The sequence below is a fragment of the Nicotiana tomentosiformis genome, chromosome 7, assembly GCF_000390325.3.
Source record: "Nicotiana tomentosiformis chromosome 7, ASM39032v3, whole genome shotgun sequence".
NCBI classification, from domain to species: Eukaryota; Viridiplantae; Streptophyta; class Magnoliopsida; order Solanales; family Solanaceae; genus Nicotiana; species Nicotiana tomentosiformis.
Window position 1 is genome coordinate 99,070,527 of NC_090818.1, and position 16,826 is coordinate 99,087,352.

Here is a 16,826-nt window from a genome sequence, read left to right on the forward strand (position 1 = left end):
TTACCTTTTAAACCGCTTTTAGTATTTATGGAATTTATTTGAATAAGTCGCGATGTCGCGCACTCGTTTATTTTTGTACAAATTGCGAATCGCACCACGTGAAACGTACCCGCGATTTACAACGTGTTAACTTTTATTATTATTTGAAGTTAGGGTCGAGTCACGTGAAACGCACACTTGAATTAAGATTATGTATCATGACTATGCCACGGGAACCGTACTCATAGTCACGATGTTTATTATTCGCGCCTAAAGCAAGCTATGATATTCATAAGTGACATTTGTAATTCGTCTAAGTAAATTAAAATGAATCCTAGGGATGGAACTCGCTAAAATTATAAGCCAACAAAGTTAAAATGCCTACATTTCGAGGACAAAGGAAAACTCACAACGGTAGCATATTCATAAAGACAAGACTAAATTATCCTACAAAGTTATATTACTAATACTTTTAAAAAATAAAATTTTCAAGAACGAATGAAACAAGAAGCAGAAAGACTACTCTAAACTAAACATTTGGTCCTAGCACATGACAAGATATGTAACAAACATTAAGGCCAATTAATTAAACACAGAACCATAAAAATTATGCAATCATCAGAATTACACTCTACTTATCATAGCCTTAATGTATTGAACAGACATCAAACATTTAGAGCCAAAATCAGCCAGATTCAGATTCACATTCCTTTTTAAGAGTATAAAATCAATAATCCTAAATCTATCTTAAATGGCTCCCATTATATTTTATCACACATAGATAAAACTCAATATTAAAAAGAAAGATGAGATAAACCTGAAGTTAGAGCTTTCCGATTAATTGAGTTGCGGCAATTATACGGACTGAAATGAAGCAACAATTACAGCCGAAAATTGACACAGCTTCAAACGAATTCAGCACATGAATCTCCAAGAACCAAGAAGAAAAACTTCTTAAAACCCAAGTTTTGTAATCCCCTTATGTTCGTTCCCTTCCTTTGTTTCTCTGTTACTGTGACATCTTTTCCTCTTTTTTTTGGGGGTTTTCTCTCTTTTCGTCTTGGGAAATTATAGTCTTTGTTAGGGAAGTTGGAAGAGTCTGATCTTCAAGAATGAGGGGGTTGCGGCTGGCTTTTGGAATTTTGGTGATTAGGTTCCTCTTTGCTTTTGAAGCTAAGTAGTCTATTTGGCTCGCCAGATTCCGGCAAGTTTTGGCAGTGAGAGAGACGATGGGTGTGAAGGAAAAAATAGGGGAAAATGGCTGATCCCTCTTCAATGAGAGCCTGAGACCTAAAAATAATGTAGGGTTTTTTAGGGGAAAAATCTGATGGAATTTTGGCTATTGGGCTCAGGTTTGGCCCAATTTGGGCCATGATTTGGACATTTGAACAAAGCAAAACTTTAGGAGAACTAGTCCAAATTAAATCTTCTTTTTTTTTGTGATTTTCAATTTTATCAAATAAAACCTATAAAAATGTGAAATAAAACTAAAATATTAAGATTAAACTTAAAAACTATTTAAATACTAAAAAGTGAGTGAAAATTCAAATATGGTAAAAAAATATTAGGTGCTCACACTATGATATTTGTTATGTATTGGGGTAATGCATGTACGTCGTGACAAGCGTATATGTGTACAGTGTGATTATTCATGATCCGGGGTAGACCTAAGGCTATTATGTGCCTTGTTTTGCTATCATGCCTTCGTGTTACCATATTTTTCCTACTTGTATGACTACTTGGGCTATTATTCATGTTAGAAATCATGTCTAGGCTATGTGCTTATCCGTTTGAGACATGTTAGGGCCAGGCTATTTTGCTACGTTGAGCTGTTTGCCTTGATTTTAGTCACACTTTTCAATTATGACATTATATCCCATGTTATTTACTATTTATGTATACACCTTACATGTTATCTCGTATGTTGTTAGTTTTCTTGCTCGAGTACTATTGCTTTGAGTGGATTTATGATATTTTGGTATAATTTGTACGGTATATTGATTTCTGATACTGTAAGATATTGGCATATTGAGATTTGAGCGGATTAATGACTGAACTAGGACCGTAGAGCCGTATTAATATTGATATTGAGGTGACGCGTACGCCAGACTCTCCTTATTGGGCTGATTGGTATTGATATTGAGGTAACGAGTACGCCATGCCATTGGGCTAAGTTATGATCATTGATTTTTGATTTGATAAATATGCTTGGGTTAGGATTCGCCCCTTCGGAGTCAGGTGATAACCCATGCTACTTTGGGCCTTGTGAGTGCAGGAACTTGGTATGTGCTGAGTGAGGGGCTTTATGCCAGGCACCCATACAGTGCTGAGCTTGTGCTTATTTGATGATTTAACTATGAACTCATTGATTCTGGCACTGTTACTTGTCATGCAGGCATAAAGATGTATCATCCTCATGCCAATTATTGATGCTTTATATGTTTGAGATTGATGACTTAACTGATTTGATTGGAAAACATGCCTATTTTCTGTTAATGTGAATAAGTTGAACTTGTTATTCTTAAGCTGCTTTTCCTTTCTTATTATCATTATGTTGTTACTGTTATCGTTGACCGTTGAAAGTGGATAAAGTACTTTACTAATCTCGTCACTATCTTCAATCCAAGGTTAGGCTTGATGCTTACTGAGTACATAGGCTCGGTTGTACTCATAATACACTCTACATTTGATGTGCAAATCCAGGTGCTGGTGATAGAGCTGATTGATAGAGAGTTGCTCCGGTACCCGTTGGTAATTTCAAGGTAGCAATATTGTTTCAGTCTGCAAGCCTTGGTGTCCCTTCATTTACCTTCAGACAGTATTGTATCATTGTTCAGACCGTTGTACTTATTTATTCTATAGAGCTCATGTACTCGTTGACACCTAGTTCTGGGATGGTATTTTAGTTGTATCACTGCTAGCTACCGTTATTTATCTTATTCTGCTTTTGAGACTATTCCTTATTGTTATTGAATTTATTTTTATATATTTAATATTGGTTTGTCTAGCAAGCAGTTTTTGGCATCGTCACGGCTTTTATGGGATTCGGGATGGTAACACCACTTCATGGTATGGTTTCTTTCTATCGGTATTTTATAAAACAATTTAGCTCTTTTGTTGCTCATATAACTGATTCTTTGAAGGGAAACTTATTTAAATAGATGGATGTTCCCAAAGTTTTGAATTGATTAAGATAAAGATGACTCATGCGTGCATGATTGCTTTGCCCAACGTTAATGTAATATTTGAAGTTGAATGTGATACTTCTGGAGTTCGGGTTGGAACTGTTCTTGGACAAGAAGGTAGACCTATTGCTTAATTTAGTGAGAAACAAAATGATGAAAAGTTAAAGAATTCCACTTATGACAAGGAGTTTTATGCCATTGTTAGAGTGATTTCTTATTAGAGCCACTATTTTTTCCCTCGAGAATTTGTGCTTTTTTCTGATCATGAGGCCTTAAAATATGTGAATGGCCAACAAGAACTCAACACTAGACATGCTAAGTGGTTAAAATCTTTGCAAGTCTTTTACTTCGTTCTTAAACACAAGGCTGAGAAGGTCAATCAAGTGGCTAATGCATTATGTCGCAAGCCTTGTTTTCTTTCTGCCATAAAAAATGTTATTGTAGGTCTTGATCACATAAAAGAATTATATGAAATAGATCCAAACTTTGGATCTATCTCGAGTCAATGCGGGGAGTGTCCTTAGCATGTGTTTATGATTATAGATGGCTATTTTTATTATGATAGGCAACTTTGTATTCCACATGGGAGTTTGCGCAAATTTATAATCCGTGAGTCCCACGAGGGAGGGCTAGTTGGCCACTTTGGATAAATAAAGACTCTACGCCTAGTTCAAGAAAATTTATACTGGCCTAAGATCGTTCGGGATGTCAACAAGCTAGTTGAAAGATGTAAAACTTGTATAAAGGCAAAATTACACAAAAGCACTTTGAATCTTTACACTCTTCTGCCAATTCCTAATCAATTTTGGGAATATATTAGCATGGACTTTGTGTTGGGATAAATATGCTAAAGGAACTCAAAGGGGTAAAGATTCCACCTTCATTTTTGTTGATGGTTTTTCGAAATGGCCCGCTTTATTCCTTGCGATAAGACTCCAGATGTTACAAATATTGTTGATCTCTTCTTTGATTAAGGTGTGAAATTGCATGAAATTCCCAAAATCATTGTTTCAGATAGAGATTCAACGTTCCTAGGTCATTTTAGGAGGACTTTATGGGCTAAACTTGATACTAAGCTAACACCTAGCACTTCTCATTATCCCCAAACTGATGGTCAAACTGAAATAGTCAATTAGAATCTAGGTATTTTGCTTCATGAATTAAAATGTCATAATTAGATTTTTTTTGGGAGGTGAAACACACTCGCCTGCCATGCGTATACTTTGTTTTTTTTCTCTCTCTCATTATAATCCTTATTTTGATCTATTATTCTATTCTTTCATGACTAATAGCAACAATATGACAACAATGAACTCCAAAATTTTAATTCTCCGATTTCAATTTCGGTTTAAAAAATAATATTCACGTACGATAATTTTTTTGTCATCGCTGCCGCCAAATTTTTAAGAAAAGGACTGTATATTTTCGAAAAGAAAGGAAAACAGTATTAGTTTAAGTTAATGTCAGAATTAATTAAGTGTAATATTCAATAAAAAGATGACAAATTTACATATAATCAAATTTAAATTTGTTTTTTTGCTAATGCAAAAATAAGAATAAACCCATAAAATATAGAGGAAAAAGTACTAATCTAAAGTTAAAAAATAAATTTTCAAAGGAATGTTGTTGTAAATGGAGCTCAATGCCTTTCAATGGTGGCTTTGTCATCTGGGGAAGAAGAAGAAAAAGTAAAAGACAAAAGACTAAGAAAAAAAAAAGAAAAGAAAGGTGTAATAGTACCCCCGAAAAGGGCTTCTCACACTCTCAAAGAGAGTGAAATACACATACTTTGCCACGTCAGTATTTAGGGTACAATAATTTCACTTTATAATAGTTCAAGGGGGTAATAGGAGCTCCGAGAAGGAAATGTGTGTAGGTTGAACGTCGGTCATAGGTTGAGGGCGTTATGCATTTTCCCTAGTAAAAATCCTCATGGACCACTTGGTCTTTTCCCTCTTCTTGTTACTTATTCTTTTATTTGAGATGTTGTTGATCGAGTTAAGCAACTCAAGAAATTACATGAGAAAGTTCGGGCACATATCGAAAAACAAAATGCTAAATATAAAGAAAAGGCTCATATGCATAAGAAACATGTGATGTTCAGGGAAGGCAACCTAGTTTGAGTTCATTTGAGTAAATAGATATTTCCAAACCGCAAGTTTTTGAATTTACAAAAGCATGTTGGGGGACCTTTAAGGTGCTGCAAAAGATTGGTGATAATGCTTATCACTTGGAGTTCCCAAATGACTTAGAACTATCACATATATCTTCAATGTATCAGTTTTTGCTTCTTACTATCCGATGACTCGAGGGTGAATCCTTTTCAGCCAGGGGAGAATAATGAACGTACAAGCTCAAATCATAATGCTAGAGAAGCACAAGTAAAGATCATGTTTTCTACCGCAATGGAGGCTTATTGGGCTCATGAAGATGCCAATGGATTTGGAGAATTGGGCCATGAATTCAAAATGTTTACTAATTAGTACTAATCCAATTGAGGCCCAAGAATCTCAAGAGATTTAAGAAGTCCAAGAATCCATTTAAGATTATGATTTCTTTTTAGATTTTTTAATTTCTTGTTTCTTAGTAATTTAATTTTTATTTTAGTAGGATTATATTTGTAGTTGTAGTCAAATTGTGATTGTTATTTGATATTTCATTCCTCCTAGAATTTCTTTTTTCCTATTTTAGTTAGAATAGGTTTTTCTTAACTTTGTTTTAATTCTAGTTTAATTAGTATTGTTTTTTCTTATCCCCATTAAGTTTATTCATTGTAAAGCCTCTTAAAGGATTCAATATGCTGAAAATAAATATTGGTGATTAGTTTTTTTAAACTCCTGCTTCAAAAACGTGATTTATCTTTTATTTCGTTCTTCTTCCTTTATTCAACACTTCGTGCAATCTAGCGGGATTGAGGAACGAGTAAGTAAGGTTTTTTTCTTCGTTCATTCTTCTCACGTGAGTTTGAAGAATGTTTTCTCTAGTTCTATGAAAAATTTTGACGGGGTACTTTTATTTTATTTTTTCCCTTCTTTGTGCTTGAGGTGCAAAACCTAGAAAGTAGGCCATCTTGTACTTTCAGTCATGGGGATCGATAATGTAAATAGATTCCTAATGCAAGTTTCTGAACTGCATCCACTCTCTCAGAGCACACACCAGTTAAGTTGATGAATTGCTAATAAAAATGATTAACTGAAAGTAGTTACCTAAAACTGAGAGACCTTAGATTAAGCAAACAAATGTTGATATTCCTAGATCGAACATACATCAATTTATTTTTCAATAAATAATTAAATGATATACAAATATACAATAAACAACAATTTTTTTCTTACAACAATGAGAACAACACATTTAATAAGTTTAGTCGGAGGTAAGGCAATATGTAAACCAAAATATAAAGAGAAAATACAAATCAAAATCAAACAAAATTACATCAGAAATTTTAACATTGAAGAATGACTGCGGGAAGGAAAGAACGTACAACTGCAGAAAATCTTCATCAATCATCATATTTTAGCCTTCTGGTTTGGATCACCGCGGGATATTTCTATTAAATATAAATGAAGAACTATCCGCACTATATTGTCCGGAAAAATTGCTAGTACTATTTGTGTTGGAGTTGGAATTGTATTGTCCAGATAAGTTGTTGACACTTGTATTAGAGTCAAATTGAATTGTATAAAGATCTGATGATTCATCTTCCTTCTCTGCATTAGGCCAAGGGTTATTTTTGGTAAACTTTCTTAAACTTTCAAGTTCCATTGCTACTTCCTTCATAGTAGGCCTATCTTCACCATGCAAACTAAGACAACTCTTCACTAACTCAGCCACCTTTTGAAGTTGCTCGAGGCTTCCTTCTCTTACCACTCTGCGATCAAGAATTTGAAACAATTGATTCTTTCTCATGGATAAAACAAAATACTCTGCCAAATTTTTATCCTCGTTATTTCTGTCCCTTGAAATAGGTTTCATTCCTGTCAAAAGTTCGGCAAGAACTACTCCAAAACTATAAACATCACTTTTCTCAGTCAACTGACTTGTGCGAAAATATTCAGGATCCAAGTATCCTAATGTCCCTTGAACCAATGTAGCAAGATGTGTTTGATCAAGAGGGATTAGTCTTGAAGCTCCAAAATCTGCCACTTTCGCAGTATAAACATCATCCAATAATAAATTAGCAGACTTGACATCTCTGTGAATTATGGGCATTAACGCGGATGAATGAAGGTAAGAAAGTGCACTTGCTGTCTCACTAGCAACTCTTAACCGATTTTGCCAAGATAACCAAGGCGCTCCATTTTGATTGTGGATATGCTCATAAAGAGTTCCATGAGAAACGTATTCATAGACCAGTAAAGGAACTTCAGCTTCCAAACAACATCCAAAGAGTCTCACAACGTTTCTGTGATTGACTTGAGTAAGAATAAGTACCTCATTAATGAACTGCTCAACCTGATCCTCGTCCACAAACTTAGATTTCTTAATTGCAACTATGCGATTATCAGGTAGAATACCTTTATAGACAATGCCATTTCCACCACGACCAAGAATTCTATCATTCGCATAGTTGTTTGTAGCCTTCTTCAGCTCTTCCGCCGTAAAAACTTTGGTTGCTTCCACACCACCCTCGTCAGAAGATATTCGTTGTTTCAAAAGCAAACCGCCATTTTGTTGAAAGAATTTTTCCCGAAGTTTAATGAGTTTTCTTTTCTTGATGCTGAAATAGAGCCAAGTTGTCCCAACCACTAAGGACATAAAACCAACTCCCATACCTGTGTTCATGAAAACAAAATTTAAACCCCTTTTTATTTGAATTAGAGAGAGAGCAGGATATTAGCTATAGATATGAATTATTTTCACTTCAAGAAACTAGTAATTACTACTATGTTTATGAATGACTTTTTCAAAGGAGAGTTAGCGGGGCGTGTAATTAATGTAATAATCGAAAGAGCACGATACTGTTCCATGGCTCATATTGACAACTTGTAAATATATATAGAGTTATGAGCTGTACTTTCACTTGAAAATCTAATGGAAATGTCTAGTGAATTCACAAGAAAAGCATTTGGCCTTTTGACACAAGATAGTTTAATTTCCACTCAAGTTTTCTTGTAAAAGAAATTATGCAATCCTTGTTGATTCTACTCAACATTCTTGGACATAGAGGGATTAGGTCAGAACTACGATACTCATATTTTTGCTTCTTTAAGTTGTATGCACTAAAGTTTTAAATAATAGTTATACAATGAGATCACTTAGTTTTTATGATAATCACTAACTAACATGTGAGGTCCATCCCATAAATTAAGGAAGAAATTGATTAGCAGCCATCTTTTCTTTCTTATTGTCAAATAAGGTAGGCTCGAGAAAGAAAATGTCAAACTTCTTAGGCGGAAGAAAGAAAAAATTTGCATTGCAAATTTTCAACCAATCCTTCATTCTGATTGGTTGAAGAGGTAGGCCATTTCTCCTATAAAAGGAGAGCTTCGGCTTTTTCATTTTATCACACAGAAAGAGAAGCTACACAATAGTTGCAGAGAGTATTTCTCAGGCATTGTGAGAAATAGACTGTGTAGAGAAAAAATAGAGAGTGAGCGATATTGTAGTGAGGTGGGAATATCAAAAGAAGGTTATTTCTTTTGAGTGTTGTAGTGGTCTTTGGAGTATTTTACTCGGACCTACAAAGTATAAAATTCCTTGCTATAGTGATATTAGTTGCTCGTCTCAGAGCCGTAGTTTTTTCCCATATTCAAAAGGGGTTTTCACGTAAAAATCTTGGTGTTGTTGTCACTCTTTTATTCTTGTTAATTACCGTATCTCGGTGCTACATTATTATTCAGTGAATATTATTTCTGTGGGGATTTATTCCCTACAACTGGTATCAGAGCTCAGGTTCTGCTCGTTCATAGAAATACTATTCACTGTCGGTAGTACTATACTCGGTGAAAAATAAAAATGTCCGGAGTAAAGTAAGAGGTAGCAAAATTTAACGGAGATAGCGATTTCTCAACATTGCAAAGAAGGATGAGAGATCTGCTCATCCAACAAGGATTATACATGGTACTAGATGTTGATGCTAAAATGTATGATACCATGAAAGCTGAGGATTGGGCTGACTTGGATGAAAGGGCTGCTAGTGCAATCAGGTTGCACTTATCAGATGATGTGGTAAATAACATTATTGATGAAGAAATCGCACGTGGCATTTGGACAAGGTTGGAAAGCCTATACATGTCCAAAACACTAACAAATAAATTATACCTGAAGAAGAAGCTATACGCCCTACACATGGGTGAAGGTACAAATTTTTTATCACATTTAAATGTGTTTAACGGACTAATTACACAGCTCGCCAATCTCAGACTAAAAATCGAGGAAGAAGATAAAGCCATCTTGCTATTGAACTTGTTGCCATCTTCGTACGATAATCTGGCAATAACCATCCTGCACGATAAGACTACCATTGAGTTAAAAGATGTCACATCGGCTCTTCTACTCAATGAGAAAATGAGAAAGAAGCCTGAAAATCAAGGACATGCTCTCATCACAGAAGGTAGAGGCAGGAGTTATCAAAGGAGTTCGAACAACTATGGTAGATCCGGAGTTCGTGGGAAGTCTAAGAACTGATCCAAATCAAGAGCTAGAAATTTCTACTATTGTGATCAACCAGGTCACTTCAAAAGAGATTGCCCAAATCCAAGGAAGACCAAAGGTGAAACTAGTGGCCAAAAAAATGACGACAACACAACCGCCATGGTGCAAAACAATGATAATGTTGTCCTCTGTATAAACGAGGAAGAGGAATGCATGCACTTATCAGGTCCAAAGTCGAAATGGGTAGTTGATACATCAACATCTTACCATGCCACACCGGTAAAAGATCTTTTTTGCAGATATGTGGCGGGTGATTTTGGCCTTGTGAGAATGAGTAACACAAGTTACTCAAAGATTGCGGGGATTGGTGACATTTGTATCAAGACAAATGTCGGATGCACATTGGTTCTGAAGGATGTCTGACATGTACCTGATTTGCGGATTGACTTGATCTCGGGAATTGCTTTAGACCGAGATGGATACGAGAACTATTTTGCAAATCAAAAGTGGAGACCCACCAAGGGATCATTGGTGATTGCAAAGGGAGTTGCTCATGGCACGTTGTACAGGACAAATATAGAAATATGCCAAGGTAAATTGAACGCGGCACAAGATGAGATTTCTGCAGATTTGTGGCACAAAAGAATGGGTCATATGAGCGAGAAGGGATTGCAGATTCTTGCCAAGAAATCACTCATTTCTTATGATAAAAGTACAACGGTAAAACCCTGTGACTACTGTTTATTTGGTAAGCAGCATAGAGTCTCATTTCAGACAACGTCTCAAAGAAAATTGAATATACTTGATATGGTATATTCTGATGTTTGTGGTCCAATGGAAATTGAATCGATGGGCGGTAACAAATATTTTGTTACTTTTATTGATGTTGCTTCACGAAAATTATGGGTTCATATTTTGAAAACCAAAAATCAAGTGTTTCAAGTTTTTCAGAAGTTTCATGCTATGGTGGAAAGGGAGACAGGCCAAAAGCTAAAGTGTCTCCGAAGTGATAATAGAGGTGAGTACACTTCAAGGGAATTTGAACAGTACTGTTCGAACCATGGGATCATACATGAAAAGACAGTTCTTGGAACCCCACAACACAATGGCATAGCCGAAAGGATGAATCGCACCATTGTGGAGAAGGTGAGAAGCATGCTTAGAATGGCTAAACTGCCTAAGTCATTCTGGGGTGAAGCAGTTCAGACAGCCTGTTACCTGATCAATAGGAGTCCATCAGTTCCGTTGGCGTCTGACATCCCAGAGAGAGTTTGGACCAACAAGGAGGTGTCCTACTCGCATGTGAAGGTGTTCGATTGCAAAGCTTTTGCACATGTACCAAAGGAGCAGAGAATAAAGCTGGATGATAAATCTGTTCCTTGCATATTTATCGGATATGGTGATGAAGAATTCGGATACAGATTGTGGGATCCCGTAAAGAAGAAGGTCATCAGAAGTAGAGATGTAGTCTTCCGAGAAAGTGAAGTTGGAACTGTTGATGATATGCCAGAGAAGGCCAAGAATGGTATTATTCCTAACCTTGTTACTATTCCTTCTACTTCTAACAATCCCACAAGTGCAGAAAGTACGATCGACGAGGTTGCTAAGCAGGGGGAGCAACCTGGTGAGGTTATTGAGCATGGGGAGAAACTTGATGATGATGTCGAGCAAGTGGATCACCCCACTCAGTGAGAAGAACAACCTCAACCTTTGAGGAGATCAGAAAGGCCAAGGGTAGAGTCATGCAGGTACCCTTCTACAGAGTATGTCCTCATCAGTGATGAGGGCGAGCCAGAAAGTCTTAAGGAGGTGATGTCCTATCCAGAAAAGAACCAGTGGATGAAAGCCATACAAGAGGGGATGGAATCTTTGCAGAGAAATGGCACGTACAAGCTGGTTGAACTTTCAAAGGGTAAAAGACCACTCAAATGTAAGTGGGTCTTTAAACTCAAGAAAGATGGAAATGGCAAGCTGGTCAGATACAAAGCTCGATTGGTGGTAAAAGGCTTCGAACAGAAGAAAGGTATTGATTTTGATAAAATTTTCTCACTTGTTGTCAAAATGACTTCTATTCAAACAATCTTGAGCTTAGCAGTTAGCCTAGATCTTGAAGTGGAGCAATTGGATGTGAAAACTGTATTTCTTCACGGAGATTTGGAAGAGGAGATCTATATGGAGCAGCCAGAAGGATTTGAAGTAGCTAAAAGGAAACGCATGTTGTGCAAACTGAATAAGAGTCTTTATGGGTTGAAGCAGGCACCAAGGCAGTGGTACAATAAGTTTGACTCATTCATGAAAAGCCAAACTTACACAAAGACATATTCTGATCCATGTGTATACTTCAAAAGATTTTCTAAAAATAACTTTATTATATTGTTGCTGTATATGGATGACATGTTAATTGTAGGAAAAGACAAGGGGCTGATCATAAAGTTGAAGGGAGATTTGTCCAAGTCATTTGATATGAAGGACTTGGGCCCAGCACAACAAATTCTAGGTATGAAGATAGTTCGAGAGCGAACAAGCAGAAAGTTGTGGATGTCTCAGGAGAAGTATATTGAACGTGTACTAGAATGCTTCAACATGAAGAATGCTAAGCCAGTCATCACACCTCTTGCTAGTCATCTAAAGTTGAGCAAGAAGATGTGTCCTACAAGTGTGGAGGAGAAAGGGAACATGGCTAGAATTCCATATTCTTCAGCAGTCGGAAGCTTGATGTATGCAATGGTATGCACCAGATATGATATTGCTCATGCAGTTGGGTTTGTTAACAGATTCCTTGAAAATCCTGGAAAGGAACATTGGGAAGCAGTCAAGTGGATACTCAGGTACCTGAGAGGTACCACAGAGATTGTTTGTGCTTTGCAGGATCTCATCCCATCTTGAAGAGCTATACAGATGCTGATATGACAGGTGACATTGATAATAGAAAATCCACTACTGGATATTTGTTTTACAGTTTCAGAGGGAGCTATATCATGGCAGTCTAAATTGCAGAAGTGTATTGCACTTTCAACAACTGAAACAGAGTACATTGCCGCTACAGAACCTGGCAAGGAGATGGTATGGCTCAAGCGGTTTCTTCAAGAGTTGGAATTGCATCAAAAAGAGTATGTCGTCTATTGTGACAGTCAAAGTGCAATATACTTGAGCAAGAACTCCATGTACCATGCAAGAATAAAGAATATAGATGTGAGGTATCACTGGATTCGTGAGCAGGTGGAGAACAAATCTTTACATGTCAAAAAGATTCACACGAGTGAAAATTCTGTTGATATGTTGACCAAGGTCGTACCAAAAGACAAGTTCGAGTTATGCAAAGAACTTGTCGGTATGCACTCAAACTAGAAGACAGTGCAACCTCCTTCAGGTGAATAGGACTGGAGAGGGAGATTTGTGGGGTCCATCCCATAAATTAAAGAAGAAATTGATTGACAACCATCTTTTCTTTCTTATTGTCAAATAAAGTAGGCTGCAGAAGGAAAATGTCAAACTTATTAGGCGGAAGAAAGAAAAAATTTGCAATGCAAATTTTCAACCAATCCTTCATTCTGATTGGTTGAAGAGGTAAGCTATTTCTCCTATAAAAGGAGAGCTTCGGCTTCTTCATTTTATCACACAGAAAGAGAAACAACACAATAGTTGCAGAGAGTATTTCTCAGGCATTGTGAGAAATAGACTGTGTAGAGGAAAAATAGAGAGAGCAATATTGTAGTGAGTTGAGAATATCAAAAGAGGTTATTTCCTTTGAGTGTTGTAGTGGTCTTTGGAGTATTTTACTCAGACCTACAAAATATAAAATTCCTTGCTATAATGATATTATTAGCTCGTCTCAGGGCCGTAGTTTTTTCCCTTATTCAAAAGGGTTTTTCACGTAAAAATCTTAGTGTCGTTGTCATTCTTTTATTCTTGTTAATTACCATATCTCGGTGCTAGATTAATATTCCGTGAATATTATTTCTGTGGGGTTTATTCCCAACATAACATGCTATCACAATTCAAACAACATTGATTTTTTAACTTGGAACATACTATGTACTATATGCGAGTAGAGACAAGTTTAAATTCTAAGAAAACGTACCTACAGAAAACTTAATCCATGGGAACTCAGAGTTCGAGCTCGGTGCATTACAACCACGTCCATTCTTTCTGCCATCACCAGTGTAACCTTCTGGACAAGAACAATTGTAACTCCCCGGCGTGTTTACGCAAATCTTTTCACACGAATTTGCATTTGGATCTGCACATTCATCAATATCTGGCCCACAAAAAAAAAACTCGTATTAATTTGTGATGCTTAAGCACAAAAAAAAATGGTCTAGTAGTCAATGAAGTGTGATGATCACAGAAGACCATATTCAAATTCTAAAAGAGGCAAAAACTGCTAGGAACTTTTTTTTGATCTACCAAAATCTTGGTGAATAGAGTTATAGTCTCGATGGACTAAGAGAAATTAATTCTTGATGTTTTTTTTTAATCTTTCTTTTTTGACGTATTTAGTTGAAGTTGTTATACCCTATAGTAAGATGAGAGACGAATTGATGTTACACCATATTCTTTTATCATATAGCTCTAAAAAAGTAGAAAATCATATAGCTTAATACTTTAAATGCTAAACAATATTTATATAGCTTTGAATCTTTAAACACTACTGCTAGACCACTTCACCTCAAAAGTCAACTAAATATTTTTCTTGGAGTAAAGTAATAGTATTATCCAAAAAATTATTTTGATTTTGTGATAATCTAAGTCCGAAAATTAGAAATCTATCTTTTTAAAGTACCAAGTGACATAAAAAAATTATACCAGTGGTGATCAAACTACCCCACCTTATCTCCAACGTTAGGTCAAGGTTTGAAAATTGCCTCGAAAGAACAAATAGGGAACTACTATTCTTGAAAAAAAAGAAATAGGATTTCCTTTCTCCGTTTCAATTTATGTGAACCTGCTTGAATGATCGTGGAGTTTAAGAAAAAATGAATACTTTAGGAATTTGTGGTCCTAAACAAGTCAGAAAGGGGTCCAGATTATTTATGTGATTATAAAAATTTCTCATTAAGGATATATAATTAAAAGTTTAAGCTAAATTATTTCTAAATTTAGAAAGGGGTTATTTTTATTGGAACAAATCAAAAAGTAAATAGGTTCAAGAAAAATAAAACGGAGAGGAGAGAGTGCTATTGATTTTCTAGGGATAGTGGGATAAATAAATAAATAAAAAGACAAATTGACCATAAACAAAAAGAAGTTCAAATAATGTGTGAAAGTTAGCAGGTATGGATGAAATAGTTAAGTAATATCATCATAAAAAAATGTGAAAGTAGAAATCAGGTTACCTTGGCAACCTGGGCCAATGTATGGATTGCCTTGGTATCCGGAGTTACAGTTGCACCTATAACCACCAAGGCCAGTATCAGAATCAACGCAGCGACTATTTTCCAGGCAAGCATAATCGTTGCGTTTCTGTGCTTCAACACAGCTAAGATTTCCGATGGCCCAATCTACCACAATTGGAACACTATCCAAAATCTTCTTTACAAAATTAACATCACTGAGATCCTGCACACCCTTAAATTCGAATCTACTTGCCTCACCAAGAAATGCATAGCCACATTTATTAAACGACCAAACAGCAGTGTGATTTAATTTCGAGCTTTGCATTGATGTGTTGAAATATTTCAAGCCTTTTGGTATTGGTATTTGACAGCAACCAGCACCCATACATCTTCCTTCAACTACTTGACTGGAACTAATACAGACAGTGGGGCAGCCATTAGCGAAGTCACGTCCAGCTATTATAGCAGCTTCATCACAACCAACGACAGTGAATCTGTAGAGGTGAATTCATAATTTAAATTCAACAACTTTATATAGGTGTAAAGAGATGGAGAAATCTACTTACTTTTTAATAATCCCCCAATCCGTCTAAGTTTAAACGGGTTGAGTTATGAGTTATGATCAGTTTGTTGATTTGATCAAACGGATTAACGTCATAATGACCCATCAAACGATTTAAAATAGTGTAACCCAGCGGCCCAAACATACATAAGCTAATAATTTAAGAAAAATACATTTGTTTTCACTTCTTTTTTTCAAAAAGCAAAATAGAAAAGGAGAGGTTTGGTCATGTTTGGACGATTGATTATCAACCGTTATTTGACGCAGCTTCACTCAAGCAAACTTTGCGTGAGCTGGATCATGAGACGTTTATTGATTTGACATATTCTGATTCGTTTAGATTTGACCTAACTCGTCCATTTGCTACGTATAATTTATTACTCAAATATAAACATTGTTAAAAATGTTTTTATGATTCAGCATTGAAGTACCTGTTGAGGGAAGAGAAACTGTAAGGACTTGAGCTTCCTAAATTCATCCAAGCAACATCATCTTGGAGCAATACTCCTGTAGATGAGTAACACCTTCGATTTAACGTACTTGATATGCGCATTTCAGCATCAGAAATATCGTAAACTGGGATGTTCCATATGAAGGGTGTTTGAGAACCTGTTGCATTAGTGACACAATTAATTTCAAAATTTGGATCAATGGCACAACCAGATCGTAAGCCAATCCCAAATGGATATGGAACTGTAAGATTTCCACACTGTTTCGGACATCCTGGTTTCGTGATATTAGCAGCTTTGGTGATTGTGTTGGTAGGGGTGGTGGTGTTTGTGGATGGTGAGGTAGTGTTAGTTGGTGGTGGGTTGGTGTTGGTGGGTGGTGGGTTGGTGTTGGGAGGAGGAGAAATGGTGATAATTTGGGCAGTGGCTAATGTCAAGATTATTAGCACAAAGGAAAAGAAACAGGAGAGCTGAAAAGAAAACAGAGAAACTAGCTTATACTGCTGCATGGTTTCTGGGAGATACTAATTTAAAAAGAACGAAACGAGTAAAGGATATTCATATATAGAACTATAAGTACAGAGTGACCTTAGCTAGTTAGATAGTACAAAATCTCTAATTTCATAGAGTTTTATTTTCCTTTTCTCTGGTATTGCGAATGACAATGAGGTATGAGTAGAATAAAGATTTCGACGACAGTTGACAATTCGAAGTTGTC

The 16,826-nt window shown here is 36.1% G+C and overlaps 1 protein-coding gene across 1 annotated transcript; it reads right to left on the reverse strand.

The window, feature by feature from the left end:
• Positions 1-6,412: 6,412 nt before the first annotated feature.
• LOC104096676 (wall-associated receptor kinase 2-like) lies at positions 6,413-16,617 on the reverse strand. The gene is made up of 4 exons (XM_009603081.4): positions 16,091-16,617; positions 15,098-15,591; positions 13,843-14,019; positions 6,413-7,939 (listed from the first exon to the last, which is right to left on the reverse strand). Exons 1-4 carry the CDS (start codon positions 16,615-16,617, stop codon positions 6,699-6,701), a joined length of 2,439 nt encoding a protein of 812 aa, XP_009601376.1. The 3' UTR covers positions 6,413-6,698.
• Between the last annotated feature and the right edge of the window lie 209 nt (positions 16,618-16,826).

Coding starts and splice junctions, on each gene's coding strand:
- LOC104096676 (XM_009603081.4), bottom strand. CDS start 16,617: ATGCAGCAGTATAAGCTAGTTTCTCTGTTTTCTTTTCAGCTCTCCTGT. Junction 15,592..16,090: donor AGTTTCTCTTCCCTCAACAG/GTACTTCAATGC, acceptor TCACCTCTACAG/ATTCACTGTCGTTGGTTGTG. Junction 14,020..15,097: donor CATTGGCCCAGGTTGCCAAG/GTAACCTGATTT, acceptor TTTGTGGGCCAG/ATATTGATGAATGTGCAGAT.